The 25086-nt window shown below is 54.9% G+C and overlaps 3 protein-coding genes across 3 annotated transcripts in view; 1 reads left to right on the plus strand and 2 right to left on the minus strand.

The window, feature by feature from the left end:
• Positions 1 to 2200: 2200 nt before the first annotated feature.
• Positions 2201 to 3345, minus strand: LOC123932012 (histone H1.10). The gene has a single exon (XM_045989618.1). The coding sequence runs from the start codon at positions 3336 to 3338 to the stop codon at positions 2697 to 2699; it is 642 nt and encodes a 213-aa protein (XP_045845574.1). The 5' UTR covers positions 3339 to 3345; the 3' UTR covers positions 2201 to 2696.
• On the plus strand, positions 3337 to 8154 carry LOC123932236 (collagen alpha-1(III) chain-like). The gene is made up of 2 exons (XM_045989972.1): positions 3337 to 4793; positions 7765 to 8154. Exon 1 carries the CDS (start codon positions 3337 to 3339, stop codon positions 4120 to 4122), a length of 786 nt encoding a protein of 261 aa, XP_045845928.1. The 3' UTR covers positions 4123 to 4793; positions 7765 to 8154.
• A 15087-nt stretch (positions 8155 to 23241) lies between these two features.
• Positions 23242 to 25086, minus strand: part of RAB7A (RAB7A, member RAS oncogene family) — a 72175-nt gene continuing 70330 nt past the window's right edge. The window contains exon 6 of the mRNA XM_045990899.1: positions 23242 to 24705. Within this exon, the coding sequence (XP_045846855.1) occupies positions 24610 to 24705 (96 nt within the window). The 3' untranslated portion in view covers positions 23242 to 24609. The remainder of the gene's footprint in view (positions 24706 to 25086) is intronic.

A 25086-nucleotide genomic window follows, 5' to 3' on the forward strand; every position in this document is an offset into this window, starting at 1 on the left:
GAGCAACAAAGGGTGGATCTGGGTGGGAAATAGGGAAAGGCAGTGTACGGGGTTGGGGGGATGCCCAGTGCCATGCTGCAGGGCCATTGTGCCAGCCCAGCGCCTGTCCGCAGGGCCAGCTAATAGGACATCAGCAGCTAGAAGTCGGGAGAGGCCGAGGCCTAACCTGGATTAGAGGGGATGGTGCTCCTGACCAGCTGAATGGGATCCCTCAGATTCCATCCCCCCTTCCCTAAATTGGAAACCCAAGCTCAGGAAAACCAAGGACACTTTGGGGCCCTGGAACTCATGAGATGTCCGCAAAGGACGGATGGTCGGTGGTGGGGGCCTCTAGTTAGGAGGGGCTCAGAGGAAGGGAGGGTGCCCAGTGTGATTGTTGCACAGAAAGTGCAGGGTCCATGTGCCCGGGGCCCCCGTAGCAGCCCTTCTGAACCCTGCTGGAACCTGAGTCACCAGAGAGCTGAGCAAAAAGCCAAGGTCCAGGCCTCAAGACTGCGACTTGGACCACTGGGGTGAGCCTAGATGGCATCTGGGCTTGGGTTTCCAATTTAGGGAAGGGGGGAAGGAATCTGAGCGATCCCATTCAGCTGGTCAGGAGCACCATCCCCCCTAATCCTGGGTAGGCCTCGGCCTCTCCTGACTTCTAGCTGCTCATGTCCTATTAGCTGGCCCTGCGGACAGGCGCTGGGCTGGCACAATGGCCCTGCAGCATGGCACTGGGCATCCCCCCAGCCCCGTACACTGCCAGTAGCTGAAACTGGTACTGATCAGCAAGTGGCCAGACCTGGGCGGGCAGGGTGGGTACAGCGGTCAGGCCTGACCCACCATGGTCCTGTTGTCTCCAACAAAGATCTCCTGCCTGCCCCCTGGATGCCCACAGTTGCCCAGAACCAGAATGGTCGCCGCCAAGGCTAGCATCCCACTTCGTCCTTGGCCCTAATGACAGGGCCCCCTAACTGCCCTCAGTCACAGGTCTCCATACTTGGGAGGTGGTTCATCTTGTTCTCAAACCTTCTGCCTAGAGAACAATGATGGGCAGAGGGACTTGGCTTCCTTCTTCTCCACTGGCAGGGAAGCTTGGGCAGGGCAGGCACCGTGCTGGTTGTGCCCACCATCGTGTCCTCCCTCACAGCCCAGGCCAGGACAAGGCAGGGGAGATTCATGCTGGCACTGGGCCCTGCGGTTCCCAGAGGCAGGAGGCAATGGGCAGCAGGGAGACCCAGCCAAGAGTTTAAAAAACTGAAAGAGCATGTGGAGTGACCACTTGCCCCAAGGGTCTGCAGGGTGGTAGGTGACTGAAGGGTTTGCCCTGTGACCCCTCTTTGGGCTGGGGCAGGATAGTGGCTGCCGCGCCTGGGTCAGGGATGCGGGCAGGCCAGAGGGGCTTCTCTAGTGATGCTCCCTCCCTTCCCCTACTGCCCTTCCCCCCACCACCTGTAGTCTCTAAGAGAGATCATCTCCCATGTGTCACTGACCCCTAGCCCAGGCTTACCTAGCTTGGTACATGTACATACCCACTGTTCTAGAACATTCCCTAGCTTCCCACTGCCCCAGAGCCTTCCTTTTGCAGGGCTGTCTTCGTAGGAACATCCATCAAGGGCTCACTTGGTCTTAAGTACAACTATCACACATACTGGACACCAGGGTGTTTCAGGGCAGGGGATCATTCTCCCAACTTGTCCAATAACCCTCTGGTCCCCTGTGCACTTCAGATCAGCCCACAAGCAGAGGATCAATGCCTTGCTTAGGCCACACTTGGGGCTGTGCTCAGTGAGCCAGAGCCCAAGGCCTCTACATTTCCAGCATCGTTGTTGCATCAACACAAAGTCTCAGTGAATCCAGAATAACTAACCTCTGTAAAGGCCTAGCCTGGTGTGAACTTGTACGTGCTGAGGGGCCCTGCTCAACAAACCCCGAAGAGCCAGGGCTGCGCCCCCATCCCACAGCCACCCCCACCAGCGATCTGCATCATCTTTCCACCTCCACTCACAGAGGGAGAGATCGGTCGGTCCCTCGAGGGTCCCTCCGGGATCAGCTGACCGCCCCCTCCCCCGCAGTTACCACTCCCGCGCGGGGAACTCCAGGCTCCAGGCCTACCTCCCTAACATCCGGGGTCCCCAGGGCCCTTGGGACCCCATCCAACCCTAGCCGCGCGCCGACCGCGCCCATCCCTACTCCACTCGGAAGAAAACGAGAGCGGTTCAAAGGTTTAAACAATTTATTGTGCCCCCAAAAGGCCGGCAGGATGAAGGGAAGGCCGCGCGGCCCGCGCCCCGAGCGATTGTTTGTCGCGCACCCAAAGGCGGAGGGTGGGGAGTGGGGAAGGGCGGCGCGGCGGCCGGGTCCCTGCTCACCAGGGCCTGGCCACCCCGCGGCCCCCGCCCAGGCAGGCAGGCGCGGCCGCGGCCATTGGCGCCTAGGGGCCGGTAGCCATGGCGACGGCCGTTGCCAAGGGCGAGAGCCAATAGGGGCGTCGCCAGGCCGTTTCAAAAATCTAAAGCAAAAGCAACAACAACAAAAAAAATACACGCTACGGCGGCGGGGGAGGGGGGCCTAGGAGGAGATGGAGCGGGCCGGGGGCCCTCCGCGCGGCTCAGAGCAGGGGCGGCGGCGGCCGGGCGGGACAACCGTACAAAACCTACATACACTCAGGGTAGAAAAACCGAACGCCGGGAAGACCCGGCAGGCCAGCGCGCTCACTTGCGGCCCTTGGGCACCTTGGGGACGCTGGGCTTGGCCGCCTTCTTCACCTTCTTGCCCCCGGCGGCCGCCGCCTTCTTAGCCTTGCTGCCTTTGTCCTTCTTGGAGGCGGCGCCCTTCTTGTGCGAGCGCTTCTCGGGCTTCTGGCCCTTGGCCGGTTTCTTGTCCGCGCGCCGGGGGCCGGCCGCGCCCGGGGCCGCCTTCTTGGCCTTGTGCGCGGCGGGCGCCGGGGCGGTGGCGGCCGCAGTGGCTCCGCGCCGCTCGCCGCCGCCCTCCAGCTTCTTACGGTTGAGCTTGAACGAGCCGTTGGCGCCGGTACCCTTCACCTGCAGGAGCGTGTCGTTCTGCACCAGCGCCTTGATGGAGTACTTGAGGTAGGTGCGCCCGTTCTGCTGGTCGAACCACGCCACCTTCTTGGCCTCCGTGTAGATCTTGGCCAGCGACGAGCCGTTGCGCTCGCCCAGCCTGCGGATGGTCTCCACCACCAGCTGGCTGTACTTGCCCGGCTGGTTCTTCTTCTTGTTGTTCTTTTTCTTCTTCGACGGGGACAGCGCCGCCGAGCCGCCGGCCTTGGCCGCCTTCTTGGCCGCCCCCTCGGCGGTCGTCAGCGGCAGGGCCTCCTCCAGCTCCACAGACATGGTGGCGAGCGGGTTGGTGGCGGGCGGGGCGCGAAAGCCCGGGGGCCGCGCCGGGAAGAGGAAGGCGAGGGGCCGAGGGGGCGCCGGGGGACTGGGGGCGCGCGGCGGCTCCAGGCGGGAGCGGCCGCGGCCGGGCCTGGGGCCGGGCGGCAGGGCTGGGGCGGGGGCCGGGCCGGCCGGAGCAGGAGGTCCCGGGCCGGAGCCGGGGCCGGAGCCGGAGCGGAGGGGGCTGTCGGGGCGGAGAGGGCCGGAGCCGGGACCCGGCCGGAGCGGAGAGATCCGCCAAGGGAGCGCCGGGGCTGCCGCTACCGCTGCCGTCGCCGGAGCTCGCTGGGCGTGCGCGCTGCGCTCTGGTGAGGAGGGCGCGCCGCTCCTCTTTTATAGCTCCGTGGCGGACCACGTTGAGAACAACAACAGCCTGGTCCGGAGCCAGCGCCAACTTGTGCTTTTTGGAGCCCCTTCCTCGGCCGCTGGCTTCCCGCATCGCGCCTCCCGGGCGCCACCAAACCCTCGGCCGAGCGCCCCGGACAGGGCCCGAGCCTGCGGCGCAACGGAGAGACGACCTGCGCCCGGGAAGGGTTCAGCAGAGGGGAACGGAGGGGTGCACCCTATGCTGCGGGAGCGCGAGAGGAGGGGGGCACCCGGTTTGGGGGCAAATAGCGAGGGCCCCGGGGGAGGTCATGCGGCCCAGAGCTTTGCGGCCGGCAGCCAAGAGTGCGCCACAGCCACCCAAGCCCTGAGCACGGTCTGGGGGCCGCCGGCCTGCCCGCAGGACGAGCTTTAATTTGTCCGAACTAACACAGGGCACGCCCTCACGTGGTCGGCTGGGGCAATGTGAAATATGCTAGGACATCTTCGAGGGGGGTCTCCACCCGAGTCCGAGGGGACGGCGGCTGGAGGCGCCCTCCGGCTGCGCGCCCGGGGTCTTGTTATGCCTCGGGGGTCTGAGCCCCTCCCGGGAGGAAGTGGGGGACGACCGCAGGTGTCTCTCTGCGGACATTTCCAACCCTCCCGCCCCCCGCCACCGCCAAACTGGCGCTGATGCTCCAAGTGCCCCATTTTGTGGTGCGCAAGTAGCCGCCACCGTTCGCCCCAGAGCCAAATGGCGGTTCCACGGTGGAGCTGGTGGATCGAGTGACAGGCTGCGACCCCCGAAGGGGGGATGGACAGGATGGGGGAGGGGAGGTGCTGCGGCCACACCCCTCCCCCTGTCGTGAGGGAAGGGCGATGGAGAGCGGGTCCTGGAGACTCCTCTTCTAGCCCCCCTCCCTCTCGGTGCCCGGCGAAGTCCTCTGCAGGGGCTTGTGCAAGTCTGGCGGCTCTTAGCTGGTTGGGGTGCAGCGTAACTGCTGCGGAGGAGGCGCCGAACAGCCTTTCTCGAAGCCGAAGAAGCCTCTACTTGGGGAAGCTGAGACCATGGGGAGACACCCCGGGAGGAGAGCGGATCCCTTGGGAGTAAGTGGTTTTTAGGCCCGAGCATGGAGGGGTAGATGGGACAGGGACGGTAGAAAATTGGGGTTCCTGGAGAGAGAGAGCTGGAAGCCGTGAAGTCCAGTAAGGGGGAGGCTGGGCGTGGGCGTGGGGGATCCGGGCCTTCTATCCCAAGAGGCCCCTGTCCACATGCACCCTTTTCCCAGAGCAGGCACAGACCCCATTGGCCCCTCAGACAAACTAGTGAATAAGGCCCAGGAGAGGAGGAAATTGAGGCTGGGAAAGGTGAGACGGGATGGGGGTTTCTTCCCAGTGGGGGGTGATCAGTGGCATTGACCCATAGGAGGGCTCGTCTCCCAGGGCAGTGAATACAGCCCATAGGAGGAGGAAGATAAGCCCAGGTCTCTGCAAAGAAGGCCAAGTCCCTCTCCCAGGAAGGAGGACACCCCCCCACACACATACCAGAGTGAACTGTCTGTCAAGCTGCGGAAACTTGGCCAGCCTAAGACCTCAGCCAAGGGGAGGAAAGACCATTAGGAGTCTCCTAGCAGAGACTGGGGTGGGTTTCTGAAAGTGGAGCTGGCTGAGCCCTGGGGGGCGCCTGGGGAACGAAAAGGTCTTGCAGAGAGGGCATGGCCTGAGTGAAAATCACAGGTTCCGGAAATGCAGAGGCTGTAATGCAGTGAGAGAGAAGCAGCGAGGAGTGTCCATCTAGGAGCCGAAGCCACTCAAGACGGAGCAGAGGACATGGAGGCGGCTATGGCGACCCCCTAGCATGGTGGACCAGGGTGCTCAGAGCTGGGGCTGGAACAGGGACACCAGGAAGAGAGCTGGCCCCAGGGGACCAGCTGCAGGGGGAGGCAGCCTGGTGACTGGCCTGGAGGGGCTCCAGCTTGGTCTCTGAAGGTCAGAGAAAGAGTAGAGGGTGATGCCCTTGCTGGTACCCCAGCCTGGCCAGCAGGGGCACCCCCAGACTGCCGTTTGCCCAGCCATCCCGGAGAGAAGGTCGCTGGAAATGTGAATCTGGAGAGTTGGTGGCAGCAGCAGCCTGGGTCAGGGATGTCTTCCCCGGGGTCCTTGTGCAGGGAAGAGGAGGATGTGGAAGTGGTAGGAAAGGGAGGGGTGCTCCGTGGGAGACAGGGGAAGAATGGTCAGAGAGGAAGGAGGGAACCAGTGGTGGCTGGTGCATGGAAGCTAAGGAGGAGAGAGTTTCAAGAAAGAAGGGCTGGCCTGTCACGGTGCAGCCCATTCAGAAAGTGGATCAGTCTGTCGATCAGCAGAATGGACAGGTTCAGCAGAGCGGGAGAGACTGGCAAGCCTCCAGCCTCTGAGACCCTCTGGCTGGAATCTGCCTGTTTTGCCCAGTGTTGTGTGTGTGTTTAAAGATTTTTTATATATTTATTGGCAGAGAGATAGAGAGCACAAGTAGGCAGAGAAGCAGGCAGAGGGAGAGGGAGAGGCAGGCTCTCCACTCAGCAGGGAGCCCATGCGGGGCTCAATCCCAGGACCCCGGGATCATGACTGGAGTGGAAGGCAGTCGCTTAACCAACTGAGCCACCCAGGTGCTCCTTGCCCAGTGTTTTATTTTTATTTTATTTTTTATTTATTTTTAGAAAAGATTTTATTCATTTGACAGAGATCACAAGTAGACAGACAGGCAGGCAGAGAGAAAGGAGGAAGCAGGCTCCCTGCTGAGCAGAGAGCCTGATGCGGGCCTAGATCCCAGGACCTTATGACCCGATCCAAAGGCAGAGGCTTTAACCCACTGAGCCACCCAGGTGCCCCCTGCCCAGTGTTTTAAAAACAAAAACAAAACAACTAAATTAGGTCCAGGATTGAAAAATCAGCCAATTTCAGACAAAAATGTGTCCAGATCTCAGCTTTCCTTAAAAAAAAAAAAGAAAAAAGAAAAATCTGAAGATTCACCGTAGGTGGGGGCAGAAGGAACGGGGCCTGAGTAACCATTACCCCTCTAACTGGGCCAGACTCCCAGCACATGGTCAGTCTGGGGAGTGTGGCCAGTGTGAGGCAGACAGAAGTTTCTCTAGCCCCTGGTGGCAGAGCGGGGAGGCCTAACTGTGATTGGAGGGGAGAAGGAATCAGGGGAGGGGGTGGACATGTGTAGGCAGGGCGGTGTGACCCAGGCCATGGGGAGGATGCGGAAGACAGGGCTCGGAGTCCACTCCACGCCTGGTGGGCTCTCTGGCCTGCTGGTGGAGCAGGTGCTTTTGCTGGTGGGGAGGGAGTTGCTGCCGGTGCAGCTGTGGAGCAGGGCTCCGGGAGACTAATCTTAGGGCCTTGGGAACTGGCAGAGGCCAAGTGGTTTCATCCCACTGGCCTGGTGATACAGAGGAGGACACAGGCTTGGGGGATGGAGGATAGTGGCTTCATCCAATTAGCCAGGATTCTAGACCTGGGGTCCTGCCTTCAGGGATGCTTCTCAGAGCCCACACTCCCAGGTAGCCCTGCTCTGACCCCTCTAAGGAAATGCAGATGGGAAAGGCCTCAAGTAACTAAGGAAAAATGACAGAAAAAGAAACATCATAAGTGGCCAGGGCCTAGCAGAGACGAGCCCCGCCCAATCAGCCCTCAGGCTGGGCCAGTCTTGGGAGTTAAGTGGCTGGGGGGGGGGGGGGGGGGCGGGGCGGTGCAGAATCAGGGTGGGTAGGTGGGTCCTTGCTCCTTAGTGAGCTCCTCCTCCTCCTTCAGTCCTGTGGCTCCAGACACCGATGACACCCAGTTTATGTCAGCCCTCATTCCTGTCTCTCTCCTGACCCGACAGACTGGCCACCAGCCGCCAACTCTACTGGGATGTCCAAGCATCGCTCTCTCCGGGTGGTGGCCAAAACAGGCCTCTGTTTTCTCTTGCAAACCTGCTCCTCCCCAAGGTTTCACAGACCGTTCTGGCCCCAAAGCACAGGCTTGGCCTTGATTTCTTTTTCCCTCTACCCGCTCATTCAACCTGTAGATTCCTGTCTCCTCTATTCCCAAACAGGCTCCTCCCCAAGCCCTGGAGTTCTCCACCCTTCCACTCTGGGCTCTCCAGGCCTCTCCGCACAGCAGCAGCAGACGGAGCCGCTAACACAGAAGTATGACTTTTGCATCCCCCTCTGCCCAAGGGCCTCAGGCAGCTTCTCATCGCACTAGGATGGGTCTACACTCAGCCACATTGGCCATTTCGTTCCTCACACAGACCACGGGGTAGGGGTGGGGGGGCTTGTTCCACCACAGGGTCTTTGCACTTGCTGTGTGGCTGACAGCAGTTATTCCCATCTCAGTCCTTGAGAGCCTCTTCAGGATAGCCACCGCCTAGCCTGAATGAATACCTCTGGAGAATTCCTGTGTCATTTCACCCTGCTTGATTTTCTTCTTAGCACTTATCACCAGACCCCATTTGATCTGTTTAAAAAAAATTTTTTTTTAGATTTTTATTCGACAGACAGAGATCACAAGTAGGCAGAGAGGCAGGCAGAGAGAAAGAGGAGGAAGCAGGCTCCCTGCCGAGCAGAGAGCCCAATGCGGGACTCGATCCCAGGACCCTGAGATCATGACCTGAGCCAAAGGCAGAGGCTCAACCCACTGAGCCACCCAGGCGCCCGGTCTGTTTATGTGTGTACCAGGCGCTCTGTAAGAACAGAGTTGGGTCTGCCTTGCTCCCCACTGCACCCCAGCCCTGGGCACACCCCCTACCCCCACCTGGTTGGCGCCCTGCTCATTGTGCTCTGCCACCTGAAGACAGTGCAGGTTTGCCCACAGCTGCCGCTCCAGGAAAGTGGTCTGGGAGGCAGGATTTCCTGGCGGGGCTTGGACCCCGGCACTCCCACAAACTTCACCTGTGACCCGCCACTCCCCCCGCAATGACTCTGCCCTCAGTTCCCCAGTTTGTGAAAAGAGGCTGGATGTGTGCAGCGCTCTCCAGCTTTGGCAGCCCAAGTCCGGACTTCTGAACAGAGATGTCCTCAAGAGAAGGGAGGACCCACCAGAATACAGCCTTCCTGGAGAGTGAAACGCAAAGCAAAAGACCCCGGTGTCGGGCAGAGTGTGGAGAGTCTGGGTCTAGGATGCAGAAACCTGGGGCTCTGGGCGGGCTCCTGTACTTCCGGCAGCCTCAGTGTTATCATCTGTAAAAGGGGTGTCCACCCTAGAGCTCCAGAGGAGGCACCTCTGCATGGGAGGGTTTCCAGAAGGCCTGGGTGGGAGTCACCAGCCTCAGGGACAGGATTCTGAGGCCGCCTGAGGGCCCCTCCCCAGGGAAGACCCCGATGGCTGTTAACCTGTTGAAGGCCAAAGAGTCTGTCTCCCCAAAACATGTTTTAAACCGAGAGGTTGGCTCCATCCTAGGCCTGGACTGGGAGGGAGGGTGGCAGGGCCCAGTTTGGTAAATACAGAGAGGCACTAAGTACTTTTCAGCATTTAAAGGGAGACAAAGGGAAATTCACCCAGTGGGACTGTGGGAAGGGTTGCCTTCAAGATGCAAACGTGTACTGTGAAGCCCCGAATGGGGACGTTGTTAGGGGCCCTGGTCCCTCGTCCCCTGTGGCTGGACAGTGGGCTCTGAAGGGCTGGTGGGTCTGAGGAACCCGAGAGAAGCGGCCAGGGATCAAGGAGTGGACAAGTCGGTGCTGAGGCTGAAAGGGTGTGAAACATGGGGACTGAGAGCTCGGGGTGTCTGGAGGCCTCGCTTGAAGGGAACCTGCTGGCCCCTCTGGCCCGGGAGCGTCCCGAAGGAGGAGCTGGGCTCCAGCTCCGCAGGGAGAATGGGACAAGGCCATGGGCCTGGTTCCTAAGCGCAGATGGGCCCATGCTTAGGGCACCAGCAAAGCAGGAGCCCCACAAAGGGTTCTGATAGGACACGCATTGTTTGAGAATGGAGCAAGTAGTGCTCATCCGGGAAGAAGCCAGAACTTGTGGGACCTCAGGCCGCTTCAAGTGCTATTTTCACTCTGAATTGCGTTAAGGGAGAAGGGACGGCTGGCTCACGTGCACACACCTAGAGATAAGGCCCACCGAGGTGCCAGTGCTGAGGATGATCGGAGGTTTGAACCCGTCTCCAGAATTGAGGCAGCTCTCCCTGTCTGTCCGTTCTCCAAGAGCCGTGAAGCCTGCTGGACTGGGCAGGGAGGGGGTGGGAGCCGGAGTAAAGGGAGCTGGGGGCCCGGCCAGACCCTGCTGTAAGTCATGCTGCCTTTCCCAGGCCTTCTTTTCTGCCATTTAAAAGCCCATTAGTTATTCGTGGTCTAAAATCCAACGATGGGAAGTGCGAAACCCGCCCGGAAGCCCCGTGGCCCGGATGGAGTCCCGCTCCCCGCAGCCCCCAGCTGGGCCGGCTTTATTCAAGCGGCCCCGCTGGTGGGTGTGCAGCGCCCCGCCCGCCCGTTTCAGTGCTTCCAGGACTTTCTTCACTAGCCCGGAAGTACCTCGGGCATTCATCCCGTAACTGGGCTTTCTCTGTCAGAGAATTGTTCACTTTTGGCCACCTGTGGCCAGGCTGTCCTCAGAACCTGCCTCTGCGCCCCCATTTCCTCCTCCCCTGCCCTGTGCCCCCACCCGGGGCCTGTTGCTGCGAGCGTGCCACCCCAGGGGGAGCACTCAGACCTCGGGTTCGTTTTTCTTCCTTTTCATGTTCTGTAACCCCCAGCTTGTGTGTGTGCGCTCTCCCCGGGCTCCCCCATCTCAGGGGCTGCCAGGACTCCTTGGGGCCTCCCCCTGCAATACCCCGCCACCCCCCCCATCCCCTCCAGTGGGCTGTGGTCCAGCGGTCTGCCTTCTGCCAGCTTTTCCACCTTCCTATCCCATTCTTCATCCCTGTCAGAGGCCTCAGCTGCCTGGCGGCCCCGGGCTCTGCGTCCTGGGGCTCTTGGGGCTTAGAAGTGGGGTCTCTGGCCAGCCCTCCAGCCCATGTGCGGCACAGACAGGGCCTGGCAGAGGCGCTCAGAACTTGGATGAGGGTTTGTGGGTTCGAAGGAGCCCTGGAAAAGCTGGAAAAGGCTTCTCCAGGCCCCGCCCCTGCAGAGCTGTCCCCACCCAGGCTCACCCTTGGGTGGGGACCGAGGAGAGACGCTCAGAGGATAGGGACCCCTGGCATTAGGGAGGCAAGGCCAGGGTGAGAGGAGGGTGGCTCCCCGCCGGAAGCCTTCAGGGGAATTCCTTTCCTTGAGGGAGTCCTGGACCCCACCCCCACCACACCAGGGCCAGCTTACAGGCTCCGAGGGAGGGAGCTGGCCTGGCTGGGGCTTGGGGACCCCGCAGCCTCGCCTCTGCCCGCCCCCCCCCCAGGGAAGTGCGGGCTCTGAAGGGGGCCTGCCCTGCAGGGCTTGGTTTCCTGAGGCGGGAGATGCCGGAACCGCCTCCCAGCCTCAGACCTGTGGTAGAGCCTGACCTCTCTTCCCCTGAAGCCTCAGTCTGAGGCCTGAGGAGCTGGGATGGGATCGAAAAACCATTCTGGGAGGGGACCCCGGACAGCCAGGACGAAACCTGACCCACAAACCCCCTTCCTAGGTCTTCCTACGCCATTAGCCTTGGAGGCCTGCTTCAGCCACTGCCGCTGCTGCGCGATCCCTGTTGGCTGAGGTGCAGGCGAGGGAATCTTGGCTTTATCTCCCTTTCTTAGAAGCAGTCTGTCTGTGGACCAACTTTCCTCCTGGGGAAGAACCGAAAGCCCTAACGGGTGACAAAGCAGCCTGTAGTCCCCGCTCAACAGATGAAGCCCGGGTGCCACGCTTGCCAGGGATCGAACCTTCCGGGCTGTTGGGGGTGTGGGGGGGTGTATTTCTACCTCCACTGTCCAGATGAGGAAACTGAGGCTTCAGAGAGGTTCGGTAATGTCCCTAATGATTTCAGGCCAGGAAAAGATGGCAAAGCATTTGCTGTTTACCCCACTGCCCACCCCCCACCCGCACTTTTCCCATACTTGGCTTTATACCACTGATCACTTTCTGAGATTATCTTGCCTCGTGCCTGTTGTCCCCGCTAGAGCAGGGACCCTGTCTAACTCACTGCTGCATAGGGCCTGGCACATAGTAGGCCCTCAAATATTTATTGAATGAATGAGATGGGATTCAAACCCAGATCTGGCTGGGAGGCTTGTGCTTCCTGTCACGCAGAGTTGTGAACTACGCAGGTCAAAACTCAAAAGTTGTGCACCGAGCCTGCTAAGCCACCGGGCAGAGCGGGCAGGGACCCCACAGCGTTGTGACACCTTTGAAAACCCTGGTGGACTCTTTGATCATCTACTGTGATCTTTGCAAGGCTCACAGAATTTCATTTCATACTCAAAATTTGCTTGTCGCATTTGGGGATCCTGAAACTGGTCAGGAATGAGTTAACAAATGCCCTGGAATTTCCCTCATGAGATGAGGCGCAGCCTCAACCTAGACTCTGCTCCCTAACTGCCATTACCTGAGGGGGGCAGTGAAGAGTGGGGACGTTATGGCTGCACTGGGTAGCTGGTAGCAGACGGGCCACTTTGGAAGGCTACCTGCCACCTGCCTCTGTCATGGCTCCTCCTCCCCCAAGCTCAATCCAGTCTTTTTTCCACTTAGAGGCAGCCACAGGAGCTTTAAAAAGGCCAACTAGAGCTTGTTGTTGTCCTGCTTGGACCCTCCAGCAGCCCCCCACCAGGCCCTGCAGCCCTCAGGCCCTGCTGACCTCTTCGACTTTATCCCCCCGGCGCTCCTGCCCTCTCTGCTGGGCACGGCTGTGGTGCCAGGCGTCCTGCTGCCTGGCCCCCTTTCCTGACAGTCCCCCTCATCTGCACTAGCTCCCTCAATCCTGTCATCCTGATTCCTTTTCTCATAAGTTTCCTCTAGCTCTGTGAGCTTTTACTTGCTTGCTTCCTATCTGTCCCCTTGCCTCCAAGACCTTGTCTGTCTTGTGTAGCATCAAATGATGAGAATCTAGAAATGAATCCAACTCCTGGGCCTAGTCAGGTACCAAAATCTATCTGGGAAGAGAAAAAAAGCCCACCCAAACCAATGCCCAGTCTAGAGCCTGACATAAATAGCTCTCAGAAAATGTGTTCCCTTCCTTTACTCCCCTCTCATCAGGTAATCTTTCTTCAAAGATGTGGCCTTTGAGGAATGCTTTGGGACCATCAAGGGATTGAATGGGAGGATTCTTGGCCCTGTCTTGTAGTCCCATCTGCCCTGCAGTACCCGCCCCCCCCCCACCTCATTTTACATGAAGAAGCTGAGGTCCAGAGAAGATGCAGGGCCCACTCGGGCCATCTGGATTATACTCCAAGTCTGATTCCCAGTCCAGTGCTCCTGCCCCACCTGACCCCCTTGTCTGTCCAGCCGAGAAAGCCTCAAAGTGGGTCCCCCTGTTGCCAGATCTTCACAGATGCCAGGTTTCCCCCAAGCCCCCATCAGATCCTGCCCACCCCTGCTGAAACAGGGCAGCTTCCCATCACACTTAGAATAAAATCCAAATGTCTCCCCACGGCCGGTGTGTGGTCTGCGCCCTGCTGGTCTCACTCCTGCTCCTACCCCAGCTCCCCTTAGCTGCTGGCCTCCCTGTCCACGCCTCAGCCAGCCTGGCCACAGGCCAGGGCAGCGCCTTTGTGCTGCTGCTACCTCTCTTGGTAGACTTTCACAGCCTTTGTCCCTTTGTGCCAATCAAACTAATGTCCTCAGGGAAGCCCTCCCTAAACACCCCATCTGAAGTAGGGCTACCCCTCCACTCTTGCAATTTTCACAAATCACTTTTCCGTGTTTTCCTTCATGGCACTTATCATTACTTGAGAATTTTTGGATTGATCGACCCAGTTTCCCTGCCCCACCCTAAGGTCAGCGGGTCTAGCGCATCTTCAGATCCTCTGTACCTTGGCACACAATAGATGCTCAATAAACATCTGTTTGAATAAGTGAAATAAAAAGGGCCCTCCTGGGGTACAGAAATTTGGCCCGGTCAAATCTCTTGGGGCACAAAATGCCCCAAGTGTTAAACTAGGTGTCTGGAGAGCCTGGAGGTGGCGTTGAAGGCTAAAACGGCCTCTTCCCGCCCAACCCCAGCCCTCCTGACTGGCAGGATTGCGAGAGGAGTTGGTTCCCCGAGCGAGCAGCTGCAAGAGCCGCGCGGCGGGCAGTGGGGTGTGCGGTGCATCCCGGCTCCCCGCGCCCGGCCGGGGCGTGTGGGCGGGACGGGCACGCCAGCCGGGGCCCGAGGGACGGCTTGAGGTCTGGGGCGCGGGAAGGACCCCAACGCCAGGGTTAAAAACCACCCGTGGGGATGTGGCGACGACCGAGGCCACGGTCCACGGTGGGGATCTCTGGGGGCAGAACGAAGAGGGTTGCCGGGACACGCTGGGGAGCTGCTCAGGGCTGGCTCCCGCGCTCCCGGCCCTACTCTACGGGGGAAGGAGCGGCGAGCGCCCGGCCCTTTGCCGTGTGGAGCGGCCTCAGTCAGGACCTCTCCAGAGCGGGAGTGGAGTGGCAAACCCCCCAGCCCCTCCGTTTCACGGGGGTCCCGGGCACTCGGGGGGCGCCTCCGTTCCCGGCCTCTCTACCCACGCGCCGCCGCGGGGCCCTGCGTTTGCTGGCGGCCGCCCTTCCTTCCCTCCCCGGTCCGCCCCGCATCCCCGCCGCCACCACCGCCCCCGCCGCCACCACCGCTGCCAGAGGTCAGACTCGCGCGGCGGCGGCGACTAAGGTGCAGCCCCGCAGTGCGCTCTGGGCGGCCGTTAGGCGTTGGGCACGCGCCCCGCCCCTGACGTCACCGCCGCGCGGCCCGGCCCCGCCCCCGTCTCCATGGAGACCAGCAAGCTTCTCGGCGCCCTCCTGCCAACTGCGGTCGCGCGATGCTGTGGACGCCGTGAGCCAGGGTCTCCCAGACCCTTATTAACATGCAGACTCGCAGACGGCCTTCTCTGAAGAGTCAGGCAGTAGGTTCGGGGAGGGTCATGGGAATCTCTCCTTTATCAGGGTGATTCTTTTGCTCGATGAGGATCGTCAGCCTTGGGAATGGAATTACCCGAAGCCTAGGGAGTTGAGACCCGTGGGTATTGTTACTAGCAACCCAGGGCCTGCATTAGAACTTCGCTGCAGCGCGGTTCTCCTGAAACGTTGCTGATGTTTCCCTGGGGTGCAGCCGAAGCCAGACTCCAGGGGTTTGCAGCCCTGGGCACAGATCACCCAGATAACTGCCCCGCCCCTCCCCCATGGGGCTGCAGTGAAGGAGGTTCTGAGACGGTGTTGTGTAAAGGGCCTATCTCCCCTCTGCTCCCCCAGGAAAGCTCCAGCAATAACACTGCTTTAGGGACTGCCAATCCGCAACGAATCTTAGCCAGGCTATCACAGACGCTCTGCAAAGCTGACACTGTCTTTGATCTTGAACTGGGAGGCTGAGAGAATATTCGAGCACCCTCCGGTCTCTCCCACTTCAGGCTAGGCCACATCTTAACCTGCCCAGACAAACGGCTGGTCTGGGAACACCCCCAGAATAGACTTTTAGCTGTCTAGGGTCCCAGCAGAGGAACACATGGGTTAAAAATATACATACTGGGGGCGCCTGGGTGGCTCAGTGGGTTAAAGCCTCTGCCTTCAGCTCAGGTCATGATCCCAGAGTCCTGGGATCAAGCCCTGCATCGGGCTCTCTGCTCCGCAGGGAGCCTGCTTCCTCCTCTCTCTCTGGCTGCCTCTCTGCCTACTTGTGATCTCTGTCTGTTAAATAAATAAAATCTTAAAAAAAAAAAATATATATATATATATATATATATATATATATATATATATATACATACTGGGTGGGGCAGGCTGACCTGAAAGGTGACTTCTAGGGTGACCTGGTGAAATGAAAGCTGGTGTACACCTGACTTAATGCAGCACCAGCTAGCAAAGCTAGCCTCCAGAATGACCTTTTAGCTGATCCCCACTGACCACAGGCTGAAGGCACCATTCCTGATGCTGTCTTCAAGGCCTGTGCAACAAGCACCTGCTGGTGTCTCCACCTTTAGAATCCGTGTGGCCAGCCCCATTGGTTATAATGAACGCTGGGGACCAGAGCTTCCCAGACTTGACTGATCATAAAACCACTGGAGACATAATCACATGTAGAACACCACACTCCGCAGGTCTCAGTACCTGGCTCAAACCCAGCTGTGAGATGCCCAGACTAAGCTCAAAAAAGCTGCAACTAATTCAGAAAGGGCCCAAGCCCCTTTCTGGCTGGCTTATGTGCTACTTATAACAACCTGCCTTTGTCGGTAACCCAGCATCCTACTTGGGCACACCAGTGATCAGGGACCACATTGTTCTGGGGAGTCTGTGCCTCCTTCCTATCCAGGCAAGGCTTCCTGAAGGGCTGGAATAGTCACAATTTCCTCCGTGACCATATTCATGTGCACGCAATAAGGGCATGTAAAGAGCAGCTCTGTGGGCTTCCGGCCTTGATTAAGAAAGGAAAAGGGGTTTTTCTTTTCCTACACAGAAATGCACAAAGCTGGAATAGAAATAAGCCTCCGTCCCAGTAATACCAGTCTCTTGCCAACCTGTCACCTTACAGGGCCAGCGATGCTGGACTACAGTGACTCCTGGCTCCTTTCCTGCTTCAGAGGCTTTTGGCTCAAGGTTCCACCCAGAAGTATGGTTCTCAACTACACACTCAGATCACCTGGTACCCTTTAAAAAAAATACCAGTGCCTTCTCTCAGACCAATTGAATCCGAAGTGCTGAAGGTAGGGCCCTGGCATGACGATGTTTTAAAGTTCTAGCTCTCAGGACAAGTCTAAGCATCACCGAGGGAGAGAATGATTATTTGGGGACATGTGTAATATTGTCTTGGCAGCTCAAGGTCTGGAGCCCAACGGAAGGAGATGAACTCCAGGGGCAGCCAGTGGTCGAAGGGCCAGGTTTCTGGGCAGCCCAGCTTCTGGAATGGCTGTGGGAGCCACTCCCAAGAGTAGAGAGCAATCTGAAGCTGGGATAAAAGGGAAGCATGGCGGGGGGATCTCACTTCCCTGGACCACTTCACAGGGGAGAGAAGCCCCTAAGGCCTTCTTTCTCTCTCTTTTTTTATATTTTTTTATTTTTATTTTTATTTGATAGAGACACAGCGAGAGAGGGAACACAAGCAGGGAAAGGGGGAGAGGAAGAAGCAGGCTTCCCACGGAGCAGGGAGCCCCATGTGGGACTCGATCCCAGGACCCTGGGATCATGACCCTGGGATCATGACCTGAGCTGAAGGCAGACGCTTAACGACTGAGCCACCCAGGCGCCCCCAAAGGGCTTCTCTTTTCCCTTCTTCTTATACCCCCTTTCAGGAGAAAACCTGGCAGGTGTGGCCCACAGGATCTCTTAAAGCATCATGGCCAAAGAAATCATCCCTGCTCACTCCTCCCCAACACGGCAAAATGCTCACTCTCTCTTCATGCAAGGGAGTTGCAAGCAGAAGGCCACAAGAACTCAGAACTCAAAAGCTGCCAACCTGGCCTGACAGCTGAGTTTACATCCCTTTGTCTTGCATGCCCTGTGACTTCCCAGTACTCACAGCCAGCCTCTGTTGCAGCTGGGAGGGAGGGCTGATGCCAAAGAGGTGGCTTTTGTGGGGAGACGTGGGGTTTCTGTAAGGCTAAGCCCTATTTTCAGGTTTGTGGACTTTAGGTACTAATTGCCTTTGGCCTTTTCACATTAACCTGTGTCCTTTTTAAAATAAAACACACATAACATAAAATTTACCATTTCAGTCATTCTTAGTATACAGTTCAGTTCATCAATATATTCACAATATTGTGTAACCGTCATCACTATTTATTTCCAGAGTGTTTCCATCGCCCTAAATAGAAACCGTACCAACTGTACCAACCTACCAAATATTAACTCTCTATTCCCCCTGCTCCCAACTTTTTTTTCTTTCTTTCCTCTTTCCTTCCTCCCTCCCTCCTCCTCCTTCCCTCCCCTCTCCCTCCCTTCCTCCCATTTCCTCCTTTCCTCCCTCCCTCTTCCTTCCTTCCTTCCTTCCTTCCTTCCTTCCTTCCTTCCTTCCTTCCCTTCCCTTCCCTTCCCTTCCCTTCCTTTTTTCCTTTCTTTTCTTTCTCTTGACAGCTTGAGTGTGCAAGTGGAGATGGGGGTTGGGGGCAGGGGAAAGCTCCACGCCCAGTGTGCAGCCTGCTGTGGGGCTCTCTCTCATGACCCCGTGATTGGGACTCCAGCTGAAATCAAGGGTCAGATGCTTAACCAACTGGGCCACCCAGGTGCCCCAGGAGCCCTTGCTTTTATTTTTTTTTAAGATTTTATTTATTTATTTGACAGACAGAGATCACAAGTAGGCAGAGAGGCAGGCAGAGAGAGAGGAGGAAGCAGGCTCCTTTGCTGAGCAGAGATCCCGACACGGGGCTTGATCCCAGGACCCCAAGACCATGACCTGAGCCGAAGGCAGAGGCTTTAACCCACTGAGCCACCCAGGCGCCCCGAGCCCTTGCTTTTAAATGATCTTGACTAATAGGAATGTTTCTCAAAGAGACCATTGTAATTCTAGGTTGCTAGATTTCATCATGTTTGGAAATATCCATAGATTGTCACACTTTACCTATTTAAATTTAAAAGATTCCATTTCTTTTTTTTTTTTTTTTAAGATTTTATTTATTTATTAGAGAGAGAGAGAGAGCAAGCACAGGCAGAGGCAGAGGGCAAAGCAGGCTCCCTGCCAAACAAGGAGCCCGATGTGGGACTCGATCCCAGGACGCTGGGATCATGACCTGAGCCGAAGGCAGCCGCTTAACCAACTGAGCCACCCAGGCGTCCCTAAGATTCCATTTCTTTTAGCTAAGCCTTTTTGGGTCCTTGGAGCTTGAGGGATGTGTCATGGAGTTGGGCATTGTGTGGGGTTTTATAGTGTACCTTGTTGTGCAGAAATTTTCTTGAGGTTGGCAGGAGACCCAGTGTCCATCTATTCTGTTCCATGACCAATAACATATCCTAACATGGGAAGCCTTGGGTTAGGTGGTGAGCATTCTAACAACTTTTATTTTTAAAGATTTAATTTATGTATTTGACAGAGAGATCACAAGTAGGCAGAGAGGCAGGCAGAGAGAGAGGGGGAAGCAGGCTCCCCACTGAGCAGAGAGCCCGATGTGGGGCTCGATCCCAGGACCCTGAGACCATGACCTGAGCCGAAGGCAGAGGCTTTAACCCACTGAGCCACCCAGGTGCCCCTCTAACAACTTTTAAATGTTCAACCTGTGCCTGCTTGAACATTTTGTTCTGCAGGTCCCCTTAGCCATAGTCTTTATCTACAAAAAAAAAAAAAAAAAAAAAAAAAGACAAACATGCAAGTTAATATATCAACAGTAACCAAGGGATGTCATGGCTTCCTGGCCAAGAAAATCACCACCAGCTTCCACCATGGAAACTTGTGTATATCACCACCAGCTTCCACCATGGAAACTTGCACTGGAGAGAGCAATCAGCAGACTGAATTCAGTCTGAATTAGCAGACCTCAACAGATGGGGACTAGACTGCGGGCTCCACCTGAATGAACTATACACTATCACTAACCGTTCCCATGTGGATCTTGGGACAGAATCCCGGGCTGGGGTTTTCCACTCATTAAACAAGAACTATGGTCTGAAATAAACACGAGGGGGTTGGGCTCTGAGCAGAACTGTGTGACAGCCCAAGCTCCCCTGCCCTGAACTCCCCCGCCCCCAACTTCTACTTTCAGCTTCTTTTACTTAGCATAATGTTTTCAAGTTTCAAGGTGCACCCATGTCATAGCGTGATTCAGAATTTATTCCTTTTTATGGCTGAATAGTAGTCCATTATATATTCCACGGAATACTACTCAGCCATGAAAACGAGTAAATGTATCTCATTTTGTTTATCCATTCATCTGCTGAGGGCACTTGGATTGTTACCAGCCTTTGGCTCTTCTGAATAATGCTGCTGGGAGTATGATGTAGGAGTGTCTCAGAGTCCCAGCTTTCAATTATTTGGGGTCTGTATCTAGTAGTGGAATTGCTGGGTCATATGGTAATTCTCCGTTTATCTTTCAACTACGTTAAGTCTTTGAACAATGGCTCAGTATTTTCCACAGCAGCTGCACCCTTTTACATTCCCTCCAGCATGCACGAGCTTCCAGTTTCTCCACATCTCTGTGGGCCCTTGTTTTTTATTTTGTGTAATAGCTATACTTGTGGATGTGTGGTGCTTTGGATTTGCACTCCCCAAGTGACTAATGACATTGAACTTCTCATGCGCTTATTGGCCATCTGCTTATCTTTGGAGAAATGTCATTCAGACATTTTTGAATTGCATTGTTTTGTTACTGAGCCATCCAGCATCCTAAGATTTTGATAAAGACCACATTGAATCTTAGTATATGTGCTGCCGAAGCGAGCACAAGACCACATTGAATCTGTATGGTTTTGGGTAAAGTACTGTCGCCTTAATATTAAGGCTTCCAATCCATGAAGATAGGATGTCTTCCCATTTATTTAGGCCTTTAATTTCTATCAGCAATGTTCTATACTTTTCAGCGTATAAGTCTTTCACCTGGTTAAGTTTATATTTAATATTTCTTACTGGGGTGCCTGGGTGGCTCAGTCATTTAAGCCGCTGCCTTGGGCTCAGGTCATGATCCCAGGGTCCTGGGATCGAGCCAGAGCATTGGGCTCCTGACTAGTGGGAAGCCTGCTTCTCCCTCTGCCTGCTGCTATGCCTACTTGTGTCCTTGCTCAGTATCTCTGTCAAATAAACAAAATCTTAAAGAAAAAAAAAAAAAGCAACTTACTTTTGTGTATTGGTTTTGTTTTGCAATGTCATTAAGTTTGTTACTTCTAACACTATATATTTCAAGGTTTTCTATGTGTAAAATTGTGTCACCTGTCAGAGATACTACGTTTCTTCCTTTCCAATTTGGAAGTCTTTTACTTTTGGGGTGCCTGGGTGGCTCAGTTGTTCAGCATCTGCCTTTGGCTCAGATCATGATCCCAGAGTCCTGGGACTGAGCCCCACTTCCGGCTCCCTGCTCAGCTGGAAGCCTGCTTCTCCCTTTCCCCCTGCCACTCGCCCTGCTTGTGACTGCTCTTTCTCTCTGTGTGTCAAATAATAAAATCCTTTTTTTTTTTTTGAGGAAGTCTTTTACTTCTTTTTCTTGCCTAATTATTCTACATAGAACCTCCAGTACTATGTTGAATAAAGTGGGCATCCTTGTTTTGTTCCTAATTTTAGGGAAAAAGCTTTAAGGCCTTCACCACTGAGTATGATGTTTGCTGTTGGGTTTTCGTCTATGTCCCTTGTTATGTAAAAAAAGTTTCCATCAATGCTAGTTTATTCAGTGTTCTTATCATGAAATGGTGCGGTGTTGAACTTTTTTTTTGAGCCATGATTGACATGTTTTATCAGTTTCAGGTATACAACATAATGGTTTGGTTATTTGTATATACTGCAAAATGATCACAGTAAATCTAGTTAACATCCATTGACACAATTATAAATTTTTTTCTTGTGATGCGGGGGGAAGGGCAGAGGGAGAGGGACAGACTCCCTGCTGAGCACGGAGCCCCATGTGGGGCTTGATCCCAAGACCCTGGGATCATGACCTGAGTCAAAGGCAGACGTCCAACCAACCGAGCCACCCAGGTGCCCTGTGATGAAAACTTTTAAGATTTCCTCTTTTGCAACCTTCAAGTGTGTAATACAGTGTTAGCTACAGTCACCTGCTGTCCATCACTTACATCACAGGCTTCGAACTGGAAGATGTACCTTTTGACCACCACCACTCATTTCACCCCCTGCCTGCCTCTGCCAACCACCAATCTGTTGTTTCAGGAGTTTTTTTTTTTTCTTTTTTTTAGATTCCACGTGTAAGTGAGATCATATAATATTGTCTTCTTCTGACTTATACTTAGCACAATGCCTTCAAGGTCTACCTGTGTTGTCATGAATGGCAAAATACCCTTTTTGCAGGGCGCCTGGTGGCTCAGTCAGTTAAAGCCTCTGCCTTGGGCTCAGGTCATGATCCCAGGGTCTGGGATCGAGCCCCACATCGGGCTCTCTGCTCTGCGGACAGCCTGCTTCCTCCTCCCTCTGCCTGCCTCTCTGCCTACTTGTGATCTCTGTCAAATAAAATAAATAAAGTCTTTAAAAAAAACACCCTTTTTGCAGCTGTGTACACACACACACACACACACACACACACACACCCATCCTATCCATTTATCCGTCGATGGACACTTAGGTTGCTTCCATGTCTGGACGATCATAAATGCTGCTGCGGTGAACGTTGGGGTGCACGTCTTTTGACCTTGTATTTTCATTTCCTTTGGATAAATACCCAGAAGTGGGACAGCTAGACCGTGTGGAAGTTCTGTTTTTAATTTTTTGAGGAACCTCCACACTGTTCTCCCTAGTGGCTATCCAAGGGTTCCTTTTTCTCCACATCCTCACCAACACTTGTTATTTCTTAGCTTTTTGGTTTTAGCCATTCTGACGGGTGGTATCTCACTGCGGTTTTGATTTGCATTTCCCTGATGATGAGTGATGGTGAGCACCTTTTCACATAGCTATTAGCCATCTATCTTTAGAAAAAGTCTACTCAGCTCTTCTGCCCATTTTTAATTTTTTTTTTTTTTTTTGCTATAGAGTTATATACGAGTTCTCTCTCTCGCGCTCTCTCTCTCTATATAGGATATTAATCCATTGTCTAGCCATGGTGGAATTGTAATTGTGAGCTTCTGTTTTTGTTTAAAGATTTATTTGAGAGCAACAGCGAGAGAGAGAGAGAGGAAGGGACAGAGGAAGAGAACTTCCAAGCTGACTTCTGCCGAACGCGCAGCCTGATGTAGGGCTTGATCTCATGAACCCTGAGATCATGACGTGAGCTGAAATCAAGTAGGGTGCTTTACCGATGGAGCCATCCAGGCACCCCAGTTGGGAGCTTCTAAAAGTGCTACTGGTAACACACAAATGGGAGCCAAGAGCAGGCACGAGGAAAGGAACCCATGGAGGAACCGGAGAAGTGGAAATGTAGAAATGTAGAAAAGTGGAGCGAAGCAGAATCCAAGAGCAATACATACACCATGCCTCTGACTGAAGCACTATTATTCTATAAATGTGGTTCTAGGCGTTCAGTCCCAGCTGTCATACTGGGATGCAGGGCGCCCTATTGCCGCCGCCGCCTCCTCTGTGAGAATCAGAAATCCAGAACTATGGTATCTAAGTGCCAGCAACCATGAACAGAAGAGCACGAAGGCTAAGGTAGCGCTCATACGCAGTTCATAGTTGGTCCTCTACAGGGACAGTGTTTTCTCCATTCAGAGTCCCCACATCCCATCACTGTGATCAAAAAACCCAAACCAAAAACTAGGGACAGGCACTGCAGGGCTGGACATGACACGACTTTTCTGCCTCAAAGGCACCCCGTGTGCCCAGTTACGGAGGGCTCTTCGGCTTGATAAAGCACTGGCCAGGATTAGCTAACATGGTCTCTACTGAGCCAAGGGTCCAGAAGAAGGAAAAAAGACAGGGCAAAGGCAGATGATCTTTGATCTTGTTACATTTTATTGGCATCACGTTCATCTCTTTACAGAAGAACTTGGCCCACACCCTAGAATGTAGACCTTTGGAAAAAGGGGAAGTGCTCCGTTAAGCAAGCTACAATGCAGGGGCAGATCCTAGGGAGGGGGCAGTACTGCCAGGGTTCCATACCAAAGAAACAGGTTAATGAATGGTGGGCAATACTGGGAGGTGGTGGGGAAAAGGAGAAAAAGGTTTGCTAACCTAAGGATACCACAACCCTGAAAGGAGTGCCTTCTAGAACAAAGGTAAAATCACTAGGACAGATCTGTTAGGATTTTCCTTTTCCTCTTATCAGTAGGATGCTGACCTAATAGGGGAGTTTCCAAATATGGAGCAGTGGGGGGGCGGGGGCGCCAGGGGAGGAAAAATGAGAATTTTAATTTCTGAAACGGCCATTTATCCATTGTACACACCTCTGTATTATGCAAATCAACCTTTTGGAAAATTTAGACACAGAAGGGAACTAGACAGTTTTCCCCCTGGAGAGATGAAAAGCTTTTTGGCTCTTAAGTCTTCGATAAAAGGCGTACATAATTCTTGTGTCTACTGTACAGAATACTGCCTCTAGCTGGATTTCTGAATTCTGAGTAGCTAACACTCTGCAATCCAGACAGGGTTCAACCCTCCATCCTACACGCCTGCATTACAGGACTTAAACACATAATCCAAGAATTTCTTACACTAATTTATACATTTTTAATTGGTTGCATATATTAACATGTACTATAAGATTCTTTTCTAAGAAGCATTACATAATAAATGGATACTGTAAAAAGATCTGATTAGTTAAAAGTAACAAGCATTAACAGATACATACAAAACTCAGTCTGATCAGACTGGGTGTGAGCCTGTAATGAAGCATGGGGCACCAGCCTTCCCAAGTGGTAGCCTTCACAGGAGGGGGGGGTTGGGGTGGGGGGTAAAAAGACCACAAGACCGTTAAAAAAATCAGATAACTAATTAGACACAGATTAACTGTAAACAGTTCTCTCTCCCCAGTGGATGAAAAGAATAAGCTTCCGATGCCGACTCCACACCAGAACGATTTCTACGGCTTGCCTGTCCCGCTGCCATACGAGGGCTGATGTGGTGGGTGGGCAGACCCCGATGGAGTCATCACAGGCCTGGGCTGGAGTCTGCTTGTGTCAGGGCTGTGTGTGTGTGTGTGTGTGTGTGTGTAAGGGTGTGTTTGATGGGGCTTCTTTTGGCAGCTGGATTCGAGAGATGACTTTATGTTTTGTTTGGAAGAGGAGAGGGGGCTTGTGTTGGAAGGCCTAAGTGTGTTCTTTGTTTGTGAAGGACTCTGCGCTCTGCTCTCACTGCCCCTTCAGCAACTGCAGCTCTCCGCCGAGGCCTTGGCCCGGTCGTTCTTGTCCAGTTTGATGGGCTCAGGGAATTCATTGTACAGCTCCACCTCTGTTTCCTGCACAGGAGAGAGAGGGAGAGAGGTCTGTTATTCAGGGTACAGGGAGCCTCCGAGCTCAGCGGCAGCCTCAGTGGTGCTCTCCCACAGCTTTCGGTGGGCAGGGGCTAGGGACAGACGTAGCGGTGAAGGAAGGGCTCTGGCAGAAGGTGTTCAGCTCTCAAGGGCCAAGCAAGGGCGAGACAGGTTTTGTGATAACCTGGCGACAACGTGAAGACAGAAACTGAGCAGGAAGAGCAGTGATCGGCGCTGAGCAGTCAGGACACAGCTGACTCACGCTCTCCACCGTCACGATGGAAATCTGGGGGCTTGGGGACCACAGCCAGCTCACAGACGCTTTCTGAGCGCTCCGTAGCATACCACCGCCAATACTCCGAAGTC

The sequence above is a fragment of the Meles meles genome, chromosome 20, assembly GCF_922984935.1.
Source record: "Meles meles chromosome 20, mMelMel3.1 paternal haplotype, whole genome shotgun sequence".
NCBI lineage: Eukaryota > Metazoa > Chordata > Mammalia > Carnivora > Mustelidae > Meles > Meles meles.

Excerpts from the sequence above, each read along its gene's own strand:
- LOC123932236 (XM_045989972.1), top strand. The coding sequence starts at position 3,337 with ATGGTGGCGAGCGGGTTGGTGGCGGGCGGGGCGCGAAAGCCCGGGGGC.
- LOC123932012 (XM_045989618.1), bottom strand. The coding sequence starts at position 3,338 with ATGTCTGTGGAGCTGGAGGAGGCCCTGCCGCTGACGACCGCCGAGGGG.